At 45.6% G+C, this 25,098-nt stretch overlaps 1 protein-coding gene across 1 annotated transcript in view; it reads left to right on the top strand.

Annotated features, from left to right (window-relative positions):
* Positions 1 to 2,565: 2,565 nt before the first annotated feature.
* LOC119165816 (uncharacterized) overlaps positions 2,566 to 25,098 on the top strand; it is a 29,160-nt gene continuing 6,627 nt past the window's right edge. The window contains exons 1-4 of the mRNA XM_075870213.1: positions 2,566 to 2,678; positions 16,727 to 16,860; positions 16,927 to 16,994; positions 23,761 to 23,844. Of these exons, the coding sequence (XP_075726328.1) occupies positions 2,577 to 2,678; positions 16,727 to 16,860; positions 16,927 to 16,994; positions 23,761 to 23,844 (388 nt within the window). The 5' untranslated portion in view covers positions 2,566 to 2,576. The remainder of the gene's footprint in view (positions 2,679 to 16,726; positions 16,861 to 16,926; positions 16,995 to 23,760; positions 23,845 to 25,098) is intronic.

Below are 25,098 nucleotides of genomic sequence, written 5' to 3'. Positions count from 1 at the left end.
AGTGGCGCTTCCCCATTGGTGTCCCGCATAGCGCCACCAGTGACGACATGTTATCTCAAAACACCGTATGCTTCAGAGAGCCAGCGTGACTGCCAACATTGTGACTCGCTCGATGGATTTCGTGCCGACTGGTTGTGGCCCCGCGATCTCCAATGACAGCGCAGCTCTGGCCAACTAGACTCGCCCTACGCCAGCCCCCGACACTGACAAGGGGAAGGAAAATAGGAGGAAAAGAATGGCAGGCAGGTTAACTAGCCTTTGGGCAGCCGGTTTGCTACCCTGCGCATAGGAGGGGGATGCGGGAGATGAAAGAGCAGAGAGGGAAAAGAGATAAACACAGCACATTCGTCAGCACACGCGCGCACACTCAGTCATAGTTCAGTCTTGTCTTTCACAGTGTTACATTGCTGTTACAGCCGCTTGTTCAAATCCGTGTCGCGTAGAAATTTCAACACAGCTTTTGTTGCCTTATGTTGCAATGTCTTTTCTCGGGCACTTGACAGAATAGTGTCCACAGACATTTGGCTGTTGTCGATGCGCGCAAGAACGGACGCCAGTGACTGTCTCTGGATGTCATACAACGGACAGTCGCACAGGATGTGGTGTAGCGCCGACAAGAGCTGCCACTGAGTATTGTGCCCTGTCCTCAGACTCCATCCTTCCTATCTTCTCCTTACTTCCATATGTCGTCTCTCTGTCCCTGCACCACTCTCTTTCTCTAGAGTTTTACTTATATCCTTTTAATCCCTCCTTACCCCTATCCGTCGCGAGCTACCGTTGAGGTGTCGCACTGTGATGCAGACAGTTACGGGGCTCCCTTTTTTTCTTTTCTCTCTTTTAAGCGTCACTTATGCCAATATTGTGAACACGAAGAGTTCGAAGCGCCACCTCACGTATCTATAATTTCTTCATATAATTTCCGCCAAGAAGCACTGCATGAGGGGCTACTCTCTCTTATGGGCACGAAGCACATCCGAAGGCAGGCGATCGGAGAGAGCAGGAAAGGGCTAGAGGAGGGGGTGGTGAACAGCTGGATCGGGCGCATCTGGCTGGCATTGATGAAATAGAGGAGGCGTTGGTAACACTAACTGCTGCTGACTAACCATGTTCCGGGCTGTACGAGAAGAGCATGCGCGCACGTTTTCTTGCCGCTGCCGAATCCGGCGACAAATCACCCGCGCTGGCAGTGTCTATCCGCAACATCTAGCTAGGCCGCGCAAGCGTCACGCCCAAACTTGAGCTTAAGTTCCGTACATGTGTACGTTAAGAAAATTCCGGTCGTCAAGTATAATCCGGCGTCCCCCACTAGGGCGTGGCTCATAATTATATCTTGACATCGTCTTTATAGTATATATGCGCATCAACTCACCGAAAGATACGCTGACTTTCGATAAAACTGTCGTTTGCATAAAGTAGACGGTCAAGTTATGTCGACAAGCTACCTTTTATATGAAAATGCATTAAATGTGCTAGTAGGTCGGCGGTATCTATACGCACCATAATTCGCGCAAAGACGTCAATTCACTTCTCGTAACGCTTGCTTCAAAATGGTTGATTGGGCGAGTTGGCGATTCATGATTATTGAGAATAGGAGCGCGATACGTAAACGCAGACAGGATAAACAGGGACAAGCGCCAACTACCAACTGAAAATGCAATCGCAAAGCTGTGAAATATATACTGACAGGTGACAAATTCTGAAGTCACATGCAACGAGACCAAATCACAAATCAAAATAACAAACCGATAAAATATCTTCTTATATCAGCCTCGCCTTGCCAACGCCCTTTTCGCCTAAAGCGATTACCTAACTACTCCTATTGCATCTGTGACTGTCTAAAAACGCTAGCTCTCTGTCAGACAGAGCATATATATATATATATATATATATATATATATATATATATATATATATATATATATATATATATATATATATTCAATATAAACTTCACAGCTTTCTGATTAAACTTTCAGTAGGTAGTAAGCGCTTGTTCCTGTCTATCCTGTCCGCGTCTACACATCGCACCTTTATTTCAAACAAACGGGTTTCAAAGCCTAAAATGTGGCATAAACAGCTGCTCACAAATTTTTTCACATGGATTTGATCTCTCCGTTGCATAATATTTACGGGATATTATGCCAACGCTGAGACTTAGGACGTCTGTACCAGCCTTGTGAATATACGCGCATCTACCCTGCACAGATTAAAGGTCATTTTACTGTCTGCCAAACCAAAAGTATATTGAACGCAATGTGTTTTTTTCACTTATGTGCTATTCGTTGTATTTATGTTTGATATGTTAAACTCTTCAAATAACTGTTTTATATGAAAACCTGTATGTGTCATAGTACAGAATTATCCCTGCAATAGAAAAAAATGAATGCGAAAGTATTTTGGTCATATATGTGCTTCGAGGAATATTGTCAAATGCTCTCGCCAGAATGTATTGTTAGTGCAACGAAAATAGCCAAATGACGTTCGAGAACATTCGTTCGCAAACATTTCTTTGTAGGTATATAAAGAGCTACTAAACAAAGGAAGAATTGTAATAGGATACCCACACTGTGAGCATCATGATAAAGCAGGCCTATGCTGCCCTTACCTTCGCAGCTTTGCTCAACGTTTATACCGCAAAGTATTTCAACTTTACTTTTCAAATTTATAATGTGACAAAGGTAAGCTCACATCGTGCATTTATTTGTAAAAGTGACTGCAACTTTCCTGTGTAACATTTCATACTAAATAAATAATAGTCATAGTAGAATGATAAGATATTAGCTCGTTGTCCGACTGCGGAAATACCTTACCCGAGACTGATAGTTTAAAAAAACATGAAAACTTATGCGAATTTATAGAAGTATTGTCTATGCAGTAGTGCAACTAGGACAGTAATAGCAAAGATTTTTAAACTTCAATGAGACCAGAGAGCAGTCATAGTGGACACTTTTTTATGGTTATGTAGTGTAATAGTACGTCTAAACAAATCTGACTGAGCTTTGTGAACTGACGCGGGAAGGCATAGACGCTTAAACCTTAAAACCTTGCTTTGACTTGCTTTGAATACAGCATAACTTCAGTTTTTTACTGGAGCAGTGTGTATGAATGGCCTGGTAGGTCCATTGTATAATAAAACAGCGCTCAAACATCAGGAAGACACAGAGTGCCATGTCCAAGTCTCCAACATGTCCAGTCATAAGCGCTGTATAATTCATCTTCTATTGTTATGCTAACCACGCTGAAGTAGGGAACTAATGGCGAGGCACCAAATTGATTAAATTGTGCCGAACATTGTGGTTAGGAGGTCCTATCTATTTTTGATAAGCAAGGGCTGTTTAGATTTCATCAAATCGGACTAATGGACTTTTTGTGCATTTTGTTCGCATCACCATTAAAACAGTGCGGCAAAAAGTCGAAATCACTTGTAAACCTGGATATTAGAATCCTTGATAAGCTACTAGCTTATTCACTATTTCATCAGCACAATACTGATGGATTCTTGCTTCGCTACATTGCTTTCTGACATCTCCACAAGGCAGCGAAAACAATGATTCATAGATATGTGGGGTTTAACGTCCCAAAACCACCATATGATTATGAGAGTGGCGTATGAAAGGCGTAGTGGTTAGATCATCCGCCTCGCATGCAAGAGGTCCGTGGTTCAAATCCCGGTGCCGCGCTGTTCCCAACCGTATTTTTAAAAAAAATCCGCGTGTTGATGGAACTGCATTAAGAGACCTGGGGTGCGGCCTCACCGGTAACCACCGCCGGGAACGCACTCCCTCACCAGAGAAGGATTGGCCACCCTGGTGCAGTATCTGGCCACTACCTCCCACATGCATACGTCAAATAACTCACGGTCCTCAATCCCCAGCAGCTGCGAAGCAACTGACCACGGCGGCGGTCAGATCTGCAACGCAGCAGAGGGTGCTAAGAATCTCTGGATCCAGACACGCCGCTATTGGAACCTGAACTTGGCAACGTTTAACGCTAGAACCTTATCTAGTGAGGGAAGTCTAGCTGTACTATTCGAGGAGCTAGAGGGTGTTAAATGGGATATAATAGGGCTCAGTGAGGTTAGGAGGACAAATGAGGCCTATACGGTGCTACAGAATTGGCACGTCCTTTGCTATCGGGGCTTGGCAGACAGAAGAGAACTGGGTGTGGGGTTCCTAATTCACAGAAACATAGCTGGAAACATAGAGGAATACTATAGCATTAATAGAAGGGTGGTAGGCATCGTAATTAAACTAAATAAAAGATACAAGATGAAGGTAGTACAGGCTTACGCGCCTACATCCAGCCACGATGACGCTTCAGTTGAAAGCTTCTATGAAGACCTGGAATCGGCAACGAGTAAGGTAAAAACACAGTATACTATAGTGATGGGCGACTTTAATGCAAAGGTAGGGAAGAAGCAGGCTGGAGAACAGGCAGTACGAGATTATGGCATCGGCACTAGAAACGCCAGAGGAGAGCTACTAGTAGAATTCACAGAAACGCAATAATTTACGGATTTTGAGTACCTTCTACCGAAAACGAGAAAACCGCGAGTGGACATGGAGGAGCCCTAACGGCGAAAATAAGAACGAAATAGACTTTATAATGACTGCACACCCTGGAATCGTGCACGATGTGGAAGTGGTTGACAAGGTACGATGCAGTGACCATAGAATGGTACGGTCTCGAATTCGCCTGGACTTGAAGAAGGAACGACAGAAATTGATACGCAAGAAGCCAATCAATGAGCTAGCACTGAGAGGGAAAGTACAGGAATTCAGAGTGTCGCTGCAGAACAGGTACTCGGCTCTTAGTGAGGAAACCAACCTTAGCGTAGATACAATGAATGATAATCTGATGTGTATCATTACGGAGTGTGCAGTGGAAGTTGGAGGCAGGGTAGTTAGACAGGACACTGGCAAGCTTTCCCAGGAAACGAAGAACCTAATTAAGAAGCGTCAAATCATGAAAGTGTCAAGTACAACAGACAAAACAGAACCGGCAGAGCTATCGAAGTTGATTAATAGACGTAAGGTATGCGATGTAAGAAGGTATAACATGGAGAGAATTGAACATGCTCTGAAAAACTGAGGAAGCGTCAAAGCAGTGAAGAGGAAACTTGGGATAGGCAAAAGTCGGATGCATGCACTAAGGGACAAAGAAGGCAAAATAACTACCAATATGGATAGGATAGTTAAAATAGCGGAGGAGTTTTACAGAGATCTGCAAAGTAGCTGAGACAACCACGACCTCAATACTATAAGGACTAGCAGTAACCCAGATGACACCCCACCAGTAATGATAGAAGAAGTCAGAAAAGCTTTGGGGAGCATGCAAAGAGGCAACGCTGCTGGTGAGGATCAGGTAACATCAGATCTGCTGAAAGATGGAGGACAGATTGTGTTAGAAAAACTAGCTACCCTGTTTACGAGGTGTGTCCTGACGGGAAGAGTACCAGAGTGTTCGAAGAACGCCAACATCTTAATACATAACAAAGAAGATGACAAGGACTTGAAGAATTACAGGCCGATCAGCTTGCTCTCTGTAGTGTACAAGCTACTTACAAAGGTAATTGCTAACAGAGTAAAGAAAACATTAGAATTCAATCAACCAAAGGAACAAGCAGGATTTCGAACAGGCTACTCAACAATTGACCACATTCATACTATCAATCAGGTAATAGAGAAATGCTCAGAGTATAACCAACCACTATACATAGCCTTCATAGATTACGAGAAGGCGTTCAATTCAGTAGAAATATCAGCCGTCATGCAGACACTGTGGAATCAGGGCGTAGATGAAGTATATATAAACATTCTGGAACAAATCTACAGGGGATCAACTGCTACCATAGTGCTTCATAAAGAAAGCAACAGAATACCAATCAAGAAGGGTGTAAGGCAGGGGGACACAATCTCCCCAATGCTATTTGCCGCGTGCTTACAGGAGGTTTTCAGAAGCCTAGAATGGGAACAGTTAGGGATAAGAGTTAATGGAGAATACCTTAGTAACCTGCGCTTCGCCGATGGCATTGCATTGCTGAGTAACTCAGGGGCGAATTGCAACTCATGATTACGGAGTTATACAAGGAGAGCAGAAAGTTGGGTCTTAAAATTAATATGCAGAAAACAAAAGTAATGTACAACAACCTCGGAAAAGAGCAGCGCTTCAAGATAGGTAATAGAGCACTTGAAGTTGTAAAGGCTATGTCTACTTAGGGCAGGTAATAACCGCAGAGCCGAACGACGAGATAGAAGTAACTAGAAGAATAAAAATGGGGTGGAGCACATTCGGCAAGCACTCTCAAATTATGACAGGTAGATTGCCACTATCCCTCGAGAGGAAGGTATATAACATCTATATCTTGCCGGTACTTAGCTACGGAGCAGAAACCTGGAGACTTACAAAGAGGGTTCAGCTTAAATTGAGGACGACGCAGCGAGCAATGGAAAGAAAAATGGTAGGTGTAACCTTAAAAGACAAGAAGAGAGCAGAGTGGATTAGGGGAAAAACGGGGGTTAAGGATATAATAGTTGAAATAAAAAAGAAGAAATGAACACGGGCCTGGCAGGTAGCGCGTAGACAGGATAACCGCTGGTCATTAGGGGTAACTAACTGGATTCCCAGAGAAGGGAAGCGGGTTAGGGGGAGACAGAAGGTTAGGTGGGCAGATGAGATTAAGAAATTTGCGGGTATAAATTGGCAGCAGCAAGCACAGTACCGGGTTAACGGGCGGAACATGGGAGAGGCCTTTGTCCTGCAGCGGACGTAGTCAGGCTGATGATCATGATGATGATGATGATGATGATGATGAGACGCCGTAGTGAAGGGCTCCGGAAATTTCGACCACCTGGGGTTCTTTAAAGTGCCCCCAAATCTGAGCACACGGGCCTACAACGATTCCGCCTCCATCGGAAATGCAGCCGCCGCAGCCGGAATTCGCACCCGCGACCTGCGGGTAAGCAGCCGAGTACCTTAGCCACTAGACCACCATGGCGGAGCGTGGCGAAAACAAAAACTGCGACTTTAAAAAAGTAATGCTAACAAATTATGTTAGCTTTTCATTGTGTTTTGCGTTCCTTACCATTAGCTTCATTGGTGGATAGAAAACAGACGAATAAAAACAAAATGACGCATGGGAAAAGTATAAAATAGCTCCGGTATAGCTGGTGTCTGAGAGGGCGGAAGCGATTTTTCATGTCATTGGAATTTTGTTGAAAGGTCACTGCTGAAGCAGCTAAAGCTAGCTGTAAAAGTGATACACGGAGCATGCATGGAAACTGTACTAAACTTAATGTCGTTTCTTTCTCTTAGGAAGAACTGGCGAAGTATAGTGACTAAAAGTGTTTTTATTCGAGCCACAAATTTATAAGTATGGTTAGCTGGACACTGCAAAATTTGAAGAAGAGAAATGACTATCAGCTGTGAATTACACCCCCGAAAAACAGTTTCACAAGTCTGTATACCAGTAGTAGCAATTATAAACTGCACACGTCTACAGGCCACTTCGGAACTCTGAAAAATAAAACACGCCAATATTTGGTCAAACAATGTTCGCAAATTACAAGGTATACCAAGGTATACCTTTAGATATACCCACAAAATGATATCAACCCTTCATAATTACGAATTCGAAAATTTTCACAGTTCTTTCCTGGATTGACGTTGTAGATCAGTAAACTTTGCGATTGGGATTTTTTTTCTATGAAGTTTGCTTGTTTTCGGTATTTCTCAAATTGATGAACCTAATCTCAATCTATGGTTTTTACCTTCACTAGAACATTGCTATATCCGCCCAATAGCTACCAAAGTCCTGGTAATAGCCGGACATTCCCTGAGACAATTGTCGTTGGTCTGAAAATTATTATTATCTAAAAGCTCCGAATTCCTTCCGAGGTGAACATACGTAGCTAGGTCCGAGAAGCCTCAAATGCGAGCAAGTACCATAAGCTTGGCGATTTTTTTATTGCGAAAGTTGAAAAAGGTGCGCAACAAACATATCAGTGAAGGTGATATTCTCTATAATAAACAGAACTTCCTCGTGGTTTCGTTTCGCGGCAGTGCGTATATTTCAGGCCATGCTTGGCCAGTTGAACGATTTCAGCGCAGGGCATTCGAAGGATTTCTTGACGCAGAATTCGCCTTTTGAAGTCGCTTGAAGTATTCCTGCACATATACTGTTTAGGTATGTACATATACTATGCACATATACTGTTCAGCGAAAGCAAACTTTGCCGACTTTGAATGAATCCATCCATCCATCCATCCACCATCCATCCATCCATCCATCCATCCATCCATCCATCCATCCATCCATCCATCCATCCATCTCTGCCTGTATGTCTAGTGACCTAAGTCTGGGTGCTCCTATATTAGCATGAGAGGGTAATCGGGTTTGACAAAATTGACTGTCAGATGAAACAATGAATGACGTGAAAATCCTGTGACTTACGCCGTCATACCATTCCCTCCAGAAATGTTTGCCACGTACCACAGACATGTGTCGTGAGCCTTGGTGTACGTGTATGCAGCAAAGGTGATTGACATTTTATAGCCATCCATGAACGGCGAGAACCGTCATTGGTGTTATAAACTTGAGTGCTTCATAAAAAAAATGGCAGCATATCCACGGGGTGAATGACGGAGAGTGGGGCGAAGCATCCGTCCGTCCATTCGTTCTTTCTTCCGTCCGTTCATGCGTCTGTCAGTGTGACCATCCGTGCGTCCATCCGCCCATCCGTGCATGCGTCTGTTCGTGCGTCCAAACGTCCATCCGTGCGTCCGTCCCTGCATTCGTCCATGCGTCCATCCGTCCGTGCAGCCATCCGTGCGTCCGTCCATGCGTCCGTCCATGCGTCTGTCTGTGTGTCCGTTCGTTTATCAAGTCAACACTCCAAGTACCACCACCTCGCATTTTTTCATCATATATACGTCCGTCTGTGTGACCGTCTATGCGTCCATCCGCCCATCCGAGCGTGCGTCTGTTCGTGCGTCCGTCCCTGCGTTCGTCCATGCATCCGCCCCAGCATCCGTCCATGCGTCCATCCGTCCTAGCGGCCATCCGTGCGTCCGTCCATGCATCTGTCTGTGTGTCCGTTCGTTTATCTAGTCAACACTCCAAGTAGCACTATCTCGCTTCTTTTCATCATATATTCCGCACATAGAAGCACCGCCATCCAGCATACATTCCAAGGACTACACGAGAGTTGGCACACGCATACTTTCTAACGGCTTGTGCTTCAGGTCTACTTCCCATCTTTTTTCACCTCGAGTTCATGGTATATACTAGTTCACTGTGTTCATGGCACTGCGGCTCAACGCTCGCTAAACCTTTCTAAAAGCAAGGAGGTTACACCCAGCGAGTATAACGTACCAACCTTTTCCTGTCAGATAGTGCTCAATGTACATGCCAATGGCTGCTTATGGGAAATGAGAGACAGGAAAATTCGGCTTTTACTTTCTTACGGCTTGCGCTTCGTATCTACTTCCCACCTTTAGCCACTTCGAGTTAATTCATGGTATATACTAGTTCATTGAATTCATGGCACTGCGACTCAACGGTCGCTAAACCTTTCTAAAACTGAGGAAGTTGCACCCAGCGAGTACAACGTAGCAACCATTTCTTGTCAGTGCACAATGTACATGCCATTGGCTGCTAATGGGGATCGCGGCATGCGCGTTAACTAAAAGCCGAATGCTCCTGTCTTTCATTCCTCATTAGCAGCCATTGGCATGTACATTGAGCACTATTTTTTATTGTTCAACAACACGCAGAAGAAATCTCTCGCCGGCACCACTTTGGAGGTCAAAATGTTATTCTTGTTACACACTCCAACGGCTTCGAGGGACGAATGAGTGCCGCTATAAAAAGCTTCGCCCCTAAAAACTTTATTTGCGCATAACGCAGAGCATTCCAAGTCCTCGGCATTACGGCCGAGGACTTGGAAGCATCAGTGTAGTACTCAGCACACCTGTATTTTGCCTGCAAGTACATGAAATGCTGTTCGATTGCGATTGGGAGGCCATGCTTTCCTACCTCTAGGAATGACAAGTCGCAATTGATAGCTCGCATTTCCCATGGTGCCACAGTGTCCTTGTGGGAACTTAGTTGAAGATTGGAGACAGGTATATTCAGATTTTCAAAGTGTGAGGCCACTCTAATGGGATACGTTGGCGTGGCTGATGGTCGCCTCAAGAACAGGTGGGCGTTTGATGTATCCTGCAATAGCTCGCGAGATGGGTGGTCGACATGAGAGAGCACCTTGGTTGCATACTTGATGCTTGTGAACTGCCGTCGTCGTTCTAATGACCACCGATCTGTCTCAACATACAGGCTGGCTATTGGCCTGGTTCGGAAGGCGCCACTAGCCAGACGAAGCCCATGGTGATGCACTGGGTCGAGCATCTTAAGTGTGGATCTTGATGCTGATTCGTACACAACCGAGCCATAATCAATACGTGAGAGCACAACACTACTGAGAAGGTTTAATAGACAGTCCCGATCTGTACCCCATGACTGATGCGAGAGAATCTTGAGCAAGTTCAAGGCTTTCAAGCATTTCAGTCGCAGCTGCTTGATGTGTGGGACAAAGCTGAGCTTTTCATCCATCACAACACCTAAAAATTTATGATCCTTCTTAGTAGCGATGGTGTGTCCATTCATAGAAATGTTGGGGGGCGGCCTTATACCACGTAGTTTTGAAAAGAGTAGGCAGACAGTCTTGTCACAGTTAAACTTAAAACCATTTTTGTCTGCCCAGCTTGAGAGCTTATTTACTGCCAACTGAATCTGACGTTCGCAGATGGCTAGGTTGCATGATTTGAAGCTGATCTGAATGTCATCAACATATACAGAGTAGGAAATTGTTTTAGGCAGTATAGTGTTTATGGAGTTCATTTTTACGATAAATAGTGTGCAACTAAGTACGCCACCCTGGGGGACACCATTTTCCTGAGTAAACCGCCTTGAAAGAACATTTCCAACACGAACCACGAACGTACGTTCAGAGAGGTAGCTTTGAATTGTATTCAGCATGTTCCCTTGTTCCCTAACACTCCAAGGAATTGCAAGTCACGGAGAATGCCATAACGCCATGTCGTGTCATAAGCCTTCTCCAAGTCAAAAAATACAGAAAGGCAGTGTTGTTTGTGAATGAAGGCATCCCTGACGTAGGATTCGAACGCTACGAGTTGGTCAGCTGTCGACCGGCCTGATCTGAATCCAGCTTGACGGCGGTCAAGGAGGCCATTATATTCAAGATAATACATGAGGCGGCGGTTTATTATTTTTTCAAAAACCTTGCACAAGCAGCTAGTCAGGACGATAGGCCTATAACTAGCAACAAGTGTGGCTTCCTTTCCTTGTTTGAGGATGGGTATTATAACTGCCTCTTTCCAGGCCTTGGGTAGACGCCCGGAGGACCATACACTGTTGAACAGTAAGAGAATGACATCAAGCGTGTGTTCGTGTAAGTGTTTCAGCATGCCATATGTAATCTTGTCTTGGCCTGCAGCTGAGTTGCCACATGTTGCCAGCACTGCCTTTAATTCGTCGATGGTAAACAGAGTATTGTAGCCTCCAGCAGATGGCCTTCTGTCACGGATGGGCTTACGTTCCTCAGCAAGCTTGTGTCGTTTAAAGGACTCTGTATAATGTGCTGAGCTGAAGATATACTCAAAGTGTTGGCCTATGGCATCTGCCTGGTGTTCCAGCGTATCACCAGCAGTACTGACGAGAGGGACCGGATGAGTGTTGTGCCCTTGAAGTGCTCTTACTCTGTTGTACACCCTATGCGTATCAGTATAGGAGTTAACTGACGAGAGGAAGGACTGCCAGCTCTGCCTCTTTGATTCCCGTCGGATACGCCTACCATTTGCTTTTGCACGCTTGAAGTTCATCAGGTTGTCAGCTGTCGGGTACCTGCGAAATTTAGACCAAACTTTGTTTTGGTTCTCGCGAGCTTTTTTGCACTCCGCATTCCACCAGGGCCGTCGTTTGTTTCGCGTCTTGTCAGATGTCTGTGGGATCGATCGCTCTGCGGCCTGTATGATATGAAGTACGACCAATGCTTCACAGTCATCAATGTCTAGGTTTTCAATAGAAGAACGCGACAGTTCTGTAAGTTCTCGGAATTTTGTCCAGTCAGCATCCTGTTCTCTAAACCTGAATACATTTGTAGTCGTCTTACTTGTACTTCCTGTGTGTTTTAGGCAGACAGGAAAATGATCACTTCCATAGAGGTTATGAATAACAGACCAATCTATGGTTGCCATGAGTGAAGGAGAGCCGATAGCAAGATCTATGGCTGTGTATGAGTTGCACGCTGCGCTAAAGTACGTTGGTTCTTTTTTGTTAAATATACAGGAGCCGGAGTACAAGAGGAAGTTTTCGATTAAGGAGCCTCGAGAATCTGTTCTTTTGCATCCCCATAGGGGGTTGTGCGCATTAAAATCTCCAACCAAGAGGAATGGATGCGGGAGCTGGTCGACTAGAGTTTCAAACTCTTTAGTAGACAGGCGGTAATCTGGAGGGATATATAATGAGCACACAGTTGTCATTCGTCCAAAGATAAGGGTTCGTATTGCCACTGCCTCTAAGTCAGTGACCAGAGGGAGGTTTTGGGACGGTAGTGCTTTCTGCACCACGATAGCGACACCGCCGGATGAATGGGCAGTGCCATGCCTGTCCTTTCGGTATACCGCATATCTTCTTCGAAAGTTAGTGTGTGTTGAGTTTAAGTGTGTCTCCTGCAGGCAAAGTATGTTAGGTTGGTGTTGCGCAAGTATTTCATAAATGTCATCCAGGTTCTTCAGTAGACCTCGGCCGTTCCAGTAGATGATACTCTCAGCAGCCACTTTTGAGAAAGAAGAAAGGTAGGAGGGTTATTCAGACTTTGCCGCGTTTGTCAGGTGCCTGGACTGGAGGGTGTTTCTTCCCTTTGAGGCGTTCTGTTGAGCTCTGCTTCAATAGGGTGGATTCCGTGAGCATCGGAGACGCTGACGACGCCGGTGTCACATCCATTGCCCCCTGTGAACACTCGGAGGCTGACGGAGGTTTCTTAAGAGGGACAGGTGCCCTCTCAGTTGTCTGCGTCGTCCCCGAGGTCTCACGGAGGTTGACCTGCGGGGTTTGAATTGTCTCTTTTGTCTCCAAGGTCTGATGGAGGTGGATCTGCGAGACTTCGAACGTTGGTGCAGCCTGCGGCTGCTTGGTTGGGGGCCGAGATGTGCACGCATCAGCAAAGCTGTACTGCGTGCCCACGGTTACTAGACGCCGCCCAGCCCCCCGGCGCGCTGCGTCAGCGTACGTTCTTCCAGAGAAGAGCGACACCTTCTTTCGGGCTTCAGAGAATGTGATGTTTTCCGTTACTTTTATCTGGATGATTTCCTTTTCCTTCTTGAAAATTTCACATGTCCGCGAGTATGCTGCGTGCGGCCCGTGACAGTTAGGGCACTCTGTTTGCGTGTAAGTACAGCTCTCGGTAGGGTGCTCATGATCACCACATTTTGCACATGTTTGTTTTCTGCGACAGGTGTTTGACCCATGTTCGTATTTCTGGCATTTGTAGCACCTTCTAGGATTGGGTATGTAGGGGCGGACTTTGCAGTGATGGAATGCAGCTTTCACGGATTCTGGCAGGATGGAGCGGTTAAATGTTAGTACTATATGAGGCGTCACCACTTCTTCATTGTTTCGCCTGATGGTTATCCGCCAGATGGCGACTACGCCTTGCTCTCGAAAGCCTTCAAGGAGGTCAGCTTCAGTTTCTCGCATCAGATCACGTTGTGAAATGACGCCTTGAACAGTGTTAAGACTGCGGTGGGGGGTGATAGGCACGTCCAGGTGGGCGAACTGCTTCTGTTTAAGGAGAGTGTTTGCATGCTGTTTCTGGCTTACTTCAACAAGAAGATCACCGGATGACAGTTTCTTTGCGTCATACTTTTTGCCTATTAGGTTAGCAAGGGTTTTAGCTATCAGGAAAACCGACAGTCGTGCAACAGAGACGTTATCTGCCAGAGAGTGTATGACTAGAAATCGTGGGAAGTGGTCACAATCACTTCCGGTTCGTTTGGAGATTTCATCGGTGCGGTTCCTTTTCAGGGACCGATCATTGAGAGGGGGGAAAGATTTTGCCATGTGGTGCATTTCATGTTCGGCGGCGATGGTGACCACCCACCAACGAGCCCAACAAGGGGACGCTACAAGGTAGAACACTTGAAGGCGCTAGTCATACATCGCCGCTATAACCAGATATAACTACCCAAGGTTGGGTAACTACACAGGGTTAACCCTAGCCGCCTGGAAGTTTGGAAGTAAACGGAAGAGACTAGAAGACAGGATAGATAAAAAGTGAGAGATAAAGACGAAGATGTAGGGAGAGAGAGATAGGAAAAGGCGACTGCCGATTTCCCCTGGGTGGGTCAGCCCAGGGGTGCCGTCTACGTGAAGCCGGGGCCAAAGGGGTGTGTTGCCTCTGCCGGGGGGCCTTAAAGGTCCAATCACCCAGCATTGGCTCAACCCCCAGGATCCCCTTTTCCCCGGACACGGCAAAGCCACGCACGGCTAGGCGTGGGAGGGAGTAGAAACTCCCCCGTTAGCTCGGGACCGAACGCCTGTTTGCGCAGGCGCCCCTGCGGGATTCTGTGATGGAGGCACAACTTGTAACGTTTCCTTTTTGGTGAGTTACCATGGCCATCATGTTCTTTGCATTTGTATGATATGGTGCAGCATCTCTAAATCTCGTCGTATTCAAATATTTTGTCTTTTTATCTATGTAAGTGGCTTTTGCTTTACGTCTTCCAGCATGTGGAACTGGGTCCATGTTCTTCAGTAGGGGATATATTTTGTACCAGGCTCTGACTGAGTACGACAATTCCTTAGCTCTTCCATGTGCCTATACTTCTTCACCGAGGCCGATCCTCTGAAGAAGATCACTGCCGGGGTTGGCGTCTGTAGCAGGTGGTTAATCTGGGTGGTTACTTGCGCTTCAGCCAACTTATCAAATTTATTGTGAAGTCCGAGCGCTAATGGCTTTGCAGTTGAAGTGCTTTGTGGTAGTCGCAGGGCCGCTTTATACGACATTCTTATTTTGTCTGCTTTTTCTTTCTCCTTTCTATTCATGGTGTGGTAAGGTAGCGAGTATGTTAGTCTGCTGATGACTTTACCAAACGAAGCGCGTCTTGCTCTTTTAATCCAGCACGATTGTTCGCTATTCAAACTATCATACGAACAATTTGTTGAGCTGTTAATTTAAGCATATTCAGTATGTGAAGACATTGCTGATTGGACTGTAGCCATATCTCTAGGACTCCAACATCAAGGGTAGCTTGGGAGAGAAAGAAAAGCGGCTCCAACTAGCAGCTAGAACAATGTCAGCGCAAGCACACTAAAGAAAGAGGACTTCAGTACTCAGCAGACAAATGGGAACTGATTCGGTTCTCCAAAAGTTAAAAAAAACAAAGAACAGAGCCGAGCCTCCGCCTTGAGGTATCGCTAAAGACAGCAATATTATTCCAGCACTATAAAGTGTTAAAACAAATTACCCTATATGCTGGTGTGATGTTTGTTGCGTTTCTGGATATCTAATTTTATAACAAAGCAACGAACATTACACAACTTCTCTTACAACTTCTCTTATCTCTATGCTAAGGCATCCATAAAAACCACACTGTGGTTTTAAAACGTAAATATTTTAAGTATTATCAGATAAAATATGGGCTATTGCCCAACGAAAATTATGGTGATCGGTGATGGTGGCCACATATTCAATTTCATTTCAATTCAATTTTAGTTCATCCCAAGGATGAGGAAACAAAAATAAGTGTTTCGCATTTGTGTAGGCCTGACTTTTTTCGAGTGCTTTGTCCTCTCTTCTGGGAAGGCTGACCAAACACGCATTGGCACAAACATCTTTAAAAGAGGCAAAATAAGCTAGTTAAGAGTTAATGTCAGAATTTTTCAGTCGTGCTACTAACTAAGCTTGTTGGTGCAATATAGAAGAAACGTTGTTTTAATCCTATTAACAATTGTTTCACCCGATGAGCCAATCATTTAATGCAAAACGCATCTTAAAGCACGAACGGCATGCCAACTTCTTCAATGCAATGTCGGGGGAACTACACTTCGCAGCCGTTCATTCAAAACAGTGCAGCAGACATTATATGGGGTGATGATTTGTAATAAATGATACTCGTCACCGGCTTTGCTTGTGTTATTTCAAAAATTAGTGCTCACTCACTTCTGCATAAAGAATGTACAGAGAGAGAGAGAGAGAGAAACTGACCAAAAGAAAGGTAGAGGAATCAATACACTATAGTATACATCCAGCTTGCTATACTACACGTTGGAAGAGGGGAATAAGGGAGTAAAAGAGATACATTATTTGCGCTAATGATGTGGGTGGCCTGCAAGTGTGCAAGCGAGGTACTTTCAAGCATCGTGCATTATTTAGGGAACGATCATTTCTGTTTGGCGAGAAGACGGCGGAGAGGACCTCACTTAGATTGCATTGTGAAAACGTAAAAAGCGGAAAAATGTGGTGGGATATGTTGCAACTGACATAATTGTATGCCACACACTCCAACGTTTTTCCTTTTCGCTGCAGCCTGTTGTCGACTACTTTTTCAGGATGATAAGTGGCACGAGTATGTGTTGTGTGCCGAGTATAAGGGATACATTAATTGAAGAGGCATGGAAATTTAGTGTTGGTTTCTGCACTCGTTTCAGTTTATGGATACAAACTTTACAATTTGGACGTACAATACTACGAAAACAACTAAGTACACTTGCTTTAAGGATGACGTGTGCAACATAACAAACGATGTCGTGTACTTCAACAGATCCTACTATTACGAAAAATGGTGAGTATCACTAACGAAGTGCAACGAAAACTTAAATTTTACTAACATTTTTTTTCTATCATACAGGAAAACTTATCCAATGCAAGCAAACTTTGATGCAAGAGACAAAAGTTTAATGACTGTGGGCCCCATAGGTATGTTGCAAATATTTACAAGTTTGAGCGTGGACGGTACTTCACGCTTAAACGCTGACCTCTTATATTCTTGCATGAAAAGTGCAGAGCCTTAGAAGAATCCGCTATATCATTGTCCTACTAGAAACAGACGCCTAGTGGGAGACCTATGGCGCAAAACTTTCTCTTATCAGTGGGTCTCGTTTTTCCACTACCAATCTTCATGGTTAATCTCAAGAGAAGTAGAACTTATTTTTTATGAAGATTTCTGAATATCTTACAAAAAATGCTTTACCATAACTGAAAGCAAGTATATTAATGCAATAAGTGTCAGTAACACGAGTCAAGACAAAATTGATTAGCTCCAAATAGTTCCGTTTTCATAGTTTTTTATAGTTTCATTATTATGTGGGGTTTGACGTCCCAAAACCACCATATGATTATGAGAGACGCCGTAGTGGACGGCTTCGGAAATTTCAACCACCTGGGGTTCCTTAACGTCCACACAAATCTGAGCACACAGGCCCACAACATTTCCGCCCCCGTCGGAAGTGCAGCCGCAGCAGCCGGGATTCGATTTCACGACCTGCGGGTCAGCAGCGGAGTACCTTAGTCACTAAACCACCGTAGCGGGACAGTTTTTATAGTTGATACTTCCATAATTTAAACTAACTTTCACACCAGTATGAAGTAGAGCTGTGCGCCGCCACCACCGCCAGCCATTTTCGTTCACGCCGTTCACGCCGCCGCAGTAGTAGTTCCGAGACAGACCACGCCACTGCGCCACCGCACTTTGCGGCGTGCCGCCGTTTATCTTATTTTCATCTTAGCGAGCAATCTGGGCATAAAATACATTACTTCACCTTCTTCTCTGCAGCTTTACGATTTCTAAGCGCGGCATTGTCGGTGTCGTGAGTGCCCTCTTGTTTGCGTGTTTACATGCGCTGTGTGAGAGCCCTCAAACGGCTTTTGAAGAGACACATTCGAGCTTGTTATCCTCTCTTGAACATTCTCGTTCTTTTGGTGCCCTTCGCGACACCAGCACAGTGATTTGCGTGACGTGACTAGGGCATATACTATATAATGGTCTATACGCGACAAATATAAGTTGTAAATTGTTTTCTACCCTCCTTTGCAATGCAATCACCACCCCCCCCCCGTACTTCCTCGCGTCTCCTAGGGTCATCCTGAGTGATGAACTTTTGATTTCGCTGCAGTTTGTGAGTTTCCAACTGCGCAAGTGGAAATAAGAAGAGTGTAGCCAGGAAGCTCGAAATCCTGATCGGCTCAACGCTTAGCGCTCACATTGCACACATGTTTGTGAAGACATAAATGTGGAAGAGCCTGTAAAAATTGCATTGAAGAGATTATGGTGCAGTGTAATTTAGAATGAAACCAAAAGAAAATTCTCGGAAATATTTCATTCACCGAACGGGCGAATTCTTCACAGCGAAGACAACGCAGCTAGAAAGGCGAGGCCACTTCGACGGTTCTTGTTTATTTTTTGATTGCGAGAACTATATAAACACTCTGCAGGCTTTGATCATCCCTGTCATGTTCCATATAAATTCCAAACAAATTACTTTTGTACGCACAGTGTATGCTGTTCTCGCGAATAAAATCTCATGAGCGCTGTAGCGAGAAACACTGCTGAAGCATTGATGAAACAAGCTGCTCATGTCGACCGCACGGAGGGCGCATGCGTTAACATCACTTCGCATGCGATGCCTACCGCCGATTGTTCTTCAACTGGAAAGGAAGCCCTGTCTGCATGCCTTTTGCTGGACGAAGGAGTATGAAAGGACACACAGGTAGGAGGCTGCGTGGCTCGATTCGCTTCTGTGAACTTTGACCATAAGGTCATAGTCTCGAGTTCTGGCACACGCTAGCGCGTTCGTTATTTAAGTAGGCATCAGCAAACAGCTCGCTTACCCTTCTACACGCTATGTTATTAGTTATTACCGTACAAACCTTGCTTTTTTCCCGGGAGCAGCCATATTCCCATACACTAGCGTTTTACAGTTTCGCGAGTTCAGATGAAAAAGTTAGCTGCAGCATACGTTCATTATGAAGCTGCAACTTCCTATCACACGGTGTAAAATGTGAAGTTTCCGAAGGCTTTTCTGACCATATAACCGAGTTGCCTAAAACTTAGCGTGTTCTCTCCCCAAAGACCTGAGATCGAAACAGTTTTGAACTTTCTCAAAGTTGGTGGCACTTCCATTCGGAACATTTTAGCGTCATCATTTGAGGAATTTGAATGCTGTAGTGAATTTCGCAATGTACATGGGCTCCTTATTACGTTTCCTGATAATGATTATCAAAGTGAGTCACACAAATATTTTCATTGTAACCCTAGGCACCCATGCTACCATGAAGATTTAAAATATCTCACTCGTCGCATAAAGCGCTTAGATAAGAATCGTCATTCCAGGTTGATCATTATAAAATAATTCATAAACTAGTGCATTGAAAAGTAAATGAAGAATTGCTACCTTAGCAATACGTGCGCTACATTTATGAAAAATAAATCCATAGAGGTCCTAGAAGTCAATTACTCCTGCATCATCTATGCCCTCATTGTTTATTCTTAATGGCCAATCCTCCACAGATCCAGAAGCTATACCAAATGCCATTATAATTACTTCATGTGTCTTTTTTTTCTCTACCACTGACGGCATCACTCTCATGTTCTGCGTGCAGCAGACTACCTGCTCGTTTTATTCTTGGATTGAGCTCCTGTTCTGAATCTGAATTGAGCCGCCATCACCAACGTTCCGCCACCCACCGACAAAAAGGCAGTGTGCCGATCCTTCGGCTTGTGGGCCTATTACGGACGCTTCGTCAAAAATTTTTCTCAGGTCACCAAGCCACTGACAGCGATCACGAAGACTGACATCCCATTCAAATGGGAAGATTGAATTAAATCTGGTGTATGCTTTGCGAAAAAATGTGCAATATTACCACTCCGATCACAGCGTTTATCCACGCCCATGCAACAGTCTAAGAAAAAAGGAGGAGCTGTGCCCGGCGTCCCTGAAACGTTTCGATCCCGCCTTTTCTGGCAGTTGTTCACACTGTAGGGAAAAGTGTTCAGACATCCACCATATGGTGCGGTCCTGCCCTTGCAACTTTGCTGTACCACCTATCCCCAACCCGAACCTGGAGGTGTGGGAGGCGACCCTGCTTGGCTCTTCTAACCTTCAGGCCCAAACGGCCTTCGTAGGACCAGCCCAGGCAGCAGCTAACGCCGATGGGGTCCCGTACTAGGGATCCACACCTACTGGTTGTGGGGGCCGTTCTCTTATGAGGTGGTTGCTGTATGCCTCTGTTGTTTTTTTAGGAGCGAAGCTCCTTAAGGCGTGGGCTGTGCGTCCCCTGTATGTAGCCACCTCTCGTTCAGTTCTTGCAGTGTTCACTAGATGGCGGTACTTGTAGCTGACGGCATTAAGTATTACGCTAGCCACCGCCCGATCTAAAGGGTACAGCCATATCCATCCGTCCATCCATCCATCCATCCGTCCGTCCGTCCGTCCGTCCAAAAGATGCAAGATGTTATAAACTAGACGGCGGTACGTGTAGTTGATTATGAAAGATGCGAGGTGTTATAAAATAGGAATGATGCCACATATGGCGCGTGTCATCGTTCGATATAGTGCGGCGACGTACGCTAGGGGGAGCGTTGCAATAAAGTCGAGTGGGCAAAATGTACGGAGGATTCATGGTTTACCAGGTTTACCTCCGGAGCTTCGCCCACTCATCATCATTCACTTCGTGGATGTGGCGGCACTTTTTCTTAATAAATACTTTATCCCTGTAAGGAGGAAGAACATACGCATCATATTGCGTCATCTTTTTAGCTAGATGCATAGAGCGTGAGCTTGTGGCCTCTAGCGATGTGCTTTCTGCGTCGCTTGTCGCCGCCCGCTTTCAGTATCAATAGAACTGCAGTTCAAGTCCTACCTACGCCAATAAACCCTGTTTCAGAGTGATAGAGGAGCCGGGGTAGCTCAACCTGGAACTCCGCAACTGAAAACTACCTGCCACCCCAGAAGTGGCTGACGAAAACACCCAGCTAGGTACGACCCAGCTTCCGATGGCGATCGTGCCCACTGCGCTAGGCATGCGCAATCCACCTTTTTTCCGACTGTACCGACGAGCAAGACGTCGATGATTGGTTGTAGACATTTGTAAAGGTAGCCATGAGCAACAGGTGGGATGACCCTTCGAAGCTGCAATATGTTCCGTTTTACCTGAGAAAGGTAGCGAGTCTCTGGGTTATCAACCAGTTCTCAGAATTCGCCACTTGGGTTCTTTTAAACTACGCATCGCCGATGTGTTCAGTGGCCCAAAGTACGCAAGCTCCGTGCCGAACAGCGTCTACGGGGACGCGCGCGAATTCAGAATGAAGGCTTCGCAACCTACATCGAGGACGTGCTCGACTTGTGAAAGCACCTTGACCGTTAAATAACAGAAGCAGACAAGATCAAACACATCTTGAAGAGAACAGATGACGACGCCTTCCGGATGTGGCTGGCCAAGGGCCCACGGACCGTGTTCAAAATCGTCATGCTTTGCCAGAGCTTTGAGGAGTAGGGTAAACAATGAGTCACGACATGGCGGCCAGCGGCTACCGACGAAACTTTCGTGGCGTTGACCCTTGGTGGAGACCACCACACGCTAATATCGGAATTCAAACGATACCTACGTGAGGAGGTGGCCCGACAACTTTCCCGCCGGTCGAATATACCGAAAACGGAACTTACTTCTGAAGGCCTCGCACCCGTCATCAGACAGGTAATACAGACGCAGGTCGCTGAGGCACTGCGGTCCTCCTCTCAGACAACACCAGTCCCCGCACCATTGACTTACGCTCATGTTGCTGCTACTACGCCTCTACCTCTACCCTTGTCGACTTCTCAACCGGTTCGAGTACCAGTGACGCCTAGTACACCGCAGTCTTCGGGCAACCCCTGGCGCTCAGCTGATAACCGTCCCATTGGCTACGCGTTCAGATACCCAGACATTGTCACGTGCTCCTGTCGACGGCTCTTCACAGCGACCCCACTGGCAGCAAGATATTCCTACTACTGTTTGCGGACCCCGTATCACGCGTGATGAGACTGACCGCCACAACATGACCAACTACTAAGTGAACGTGAAACGCTACCACACAAACGAGGCCGTCAACCTGCTACCTATAACGAACCATTCCCACCTCGTCACTTATTTTTCCAGCCGCAGTTCTCTGTCACCTCTGCGTCACTGGCCGGGACCGGAAAACTGACTACCACCGCTCCGGAGGCATGAGCTGCGTCGTCGTCACAGTGTGCAAGTCCTCGCCTGTCCCCCGCGAATGTTCTGGAAGTGTTTGTCAAAGGTTTACGAACTTTTGCATTTGTTTATGCCGGAGCTGGCATTTCTGTCATGAGCCGAAAACTTTGCCTCTCTCTACGAAAATCATGACGCCACCATCCAAATTTTCGCTTAGTACAGCGAGCGCGCAACAAATTTGGCCAGCGGGAGCATGTACGGCCAGAGTCACCATTTAGAACATCTTGTACCACATAGACGTTCTAGTGGAAACCGCGTGTTCGCATGACGTAATACTCAAATGGGACTTGTTGCCGCGTCACCACGCCATAATTGACTGCGCCCGCACTCAGGTGGAACTTTCTGTGTTGGCCGATGCCCCGTCTGCCGACAACGACTGAACTAGCGTTGGCAACCTTCGTGTGGCCACTGACACTGACTTTCCTCCTCTCAGGAACGTCATTGCTCGTGTCGACCACACCGACTTATCTGGCCCCACTGTTATGTTCATGCCATCAGCCACGGCACCTCTCGGCCATATGCCATTCTGCCACCCAATCAAGATGCAAATGCAATATTTCCTTGCAATCCCAGAATATGTACAGGGCACGATAGATCCTAGATCTCTCGTGCCTATTGAATCCCATGACACTGACCCAAACCTTCAGCTGGTTGCTGTAACTCCTAGTTTCTCCCCGGATAACGTCTCTCCGGATGTATTACCCCGCTCCATCGACAGCGAGCTGCCTCAGGATCATGGGCACAGCTTACGGAGCTTCTTCATAAGTTTAGACATTCATTCGACTTTCCGCAGAAGCCGCTGAGTCAAACCAACACCGTCACTCAAAGTATCGACATGGGAATGAATACTTTGTGACAACGCCCCTACCGCGTATCAGCAACAGATCGTAATATCATTGCGGAGCAAGTGAAGGACATGATTCGCCACGATGTTGTCATGCCCTCCTCACGTCCCTGGTCTTCGCCTGTAGTTATCGTCATAAAAAAAATGATTCGATTAGATTTTGTGTGTATTACGGACGCCTGAACAAGATTACGCCGAAAGATGTCTACCCTCCTCCCCGCATTGATGACGCCATCAATTGCCTGCAAGAGGCCGAATACTTTTCGTCATTGTATTTACGTTCGGGATATTGGCAGGTGTCGTTCACAGACTGTGATGGTTCTAAAACAGCGTTGGTCATGCTAGATAGCTTATACGAATTCACAGTAATACCATTTGATCTGTGCAATGCGCCAGCAAATTCATTCTTGTGTAGTATACCTTGTTATTACATTCGTAAAGCTGTGTTTTATTATTATTTTTCTATTTGCGATGCTATACGTAAGGATCACTCAATACTAATTATGGCTCTATTATGTATTTCCTGTATAAGATATTCGGTCACACAGAAAACACATGACAACTTGAGTGAATAACAACCGTGCTAATGAAAACATTTCACGCATCCAGGTGGACTGAAAACTCGTATTGAATCGTTAGAGTTCGCAAGCAGCAGCTATATGTGCGGAATCTTTTATGTGAGACCTGCGAACGGTACGTATAATGGGAAATCTTGACTTTACTTTATGGCCTTTGCATGTATACAACCAATTGTGTTATATTTTACACATGAATGAAATAAACTGGCGTTCACAATTGCTTTAGAACAAAAGATATGAAACAGTAGATGACGCGAGATATAATGTATGGTCTAGTGCGTGATACCTATATAACGTTGTGTTTGCAACAAAAATGTGCATTTTTATTTCGACTAGTTTAGACATCGGTAAAAAAAAACACTGCAAAATCATCGGTCAAAAAAGCACTGCTAAAACAAGCATTGACGCTGTCGCAAATGAAAGAGAATGATGGTTTTATAGAACACATGATTATAATGTTGAAGTTGACTGATATGATTGATATGTAAAGTATAACGCCCAAAGCCACCAAATGATAATGAGAGACGCCGTCGTGGAGGGCTTCGAAAATTTTTACCACCCGAGGTTCATTTACAAGCACCCAAATCTAAGCACATAGGCTTATAGCATTTTCACCTCCATCGGTAATCCAGCGGCCGCAGCCGGGGTTCCATCCCGTGACCTCCGGGTCAGCAGCTGAGTACCTTAGCCACCAGACCACCGTGGTGGGGCTATAAAGCTGAAGTTATAGAGGTCTGACGAGGAATAGCAGAAGCCAGCCACATCATTCCACTGGTGGAATATATCCCCCCCCCCCCCCCCCTCAAAAAAAAAAAAAAACCTATAACCTTATTTAGAAGTCGTCAAAATGATACATTGGCGCGATTTTGCAGCGAATGCTGCTGTGAGATTACAACGGCATCCGATTAGCAACGCAACGCCGAATTGCTATGTAACAACGTTCAGATGGTCGCACCAACTGACAGCTAGTTTCAGTGGTTTCTGCATATTTTTTCTGGTGGAGCCTACGTGCAGCATTCGTCTAATAGATGCTACTAGTGCTTCGTGCATAGCAATACCCCCATGAAAAAAAAAACTGCGACAAACTATCCGACTGGGGAATCAAACCTTGCGATTATGATAGGCTACAAAGCAGGTACGTAGGCAAGTAGGCCAAGGGCTTCTCACCCCACCTCGAAATTTGTCCAGTTGACCAATAACGCCAGAGTATAGAGATACAAGTATAGTGGCATGCGCATATAAACAAATGAGAAGCAAACGCTATTTATTGAACGGAAAAAGTTTTAGTACAGAATAAAAAGGAAATAAGAGAGGCTAGTGGGCATAGGAGCCCTAGTGCAGGGCTTTACTGGACTCAGTAGCACGCCGT

Source organism: Rhipicephalus microplus, chromosome 8 (genome assembly GCF_043290135.1).
Source record: "Rhipicephalus microplus isolate Deutch F79 chromosome 8, USDA_Rmic, whole genome shotgun sequence".
NCBI lineage: Eukaryota > Metazoa > Arthropoda > Arachnida > Ixodida > Ixodidae > Rhipicephalus > Rhipicephalus microplus.
This window is presented reverse-complemented; position numbering and strand designations above follow the sequence as displayed.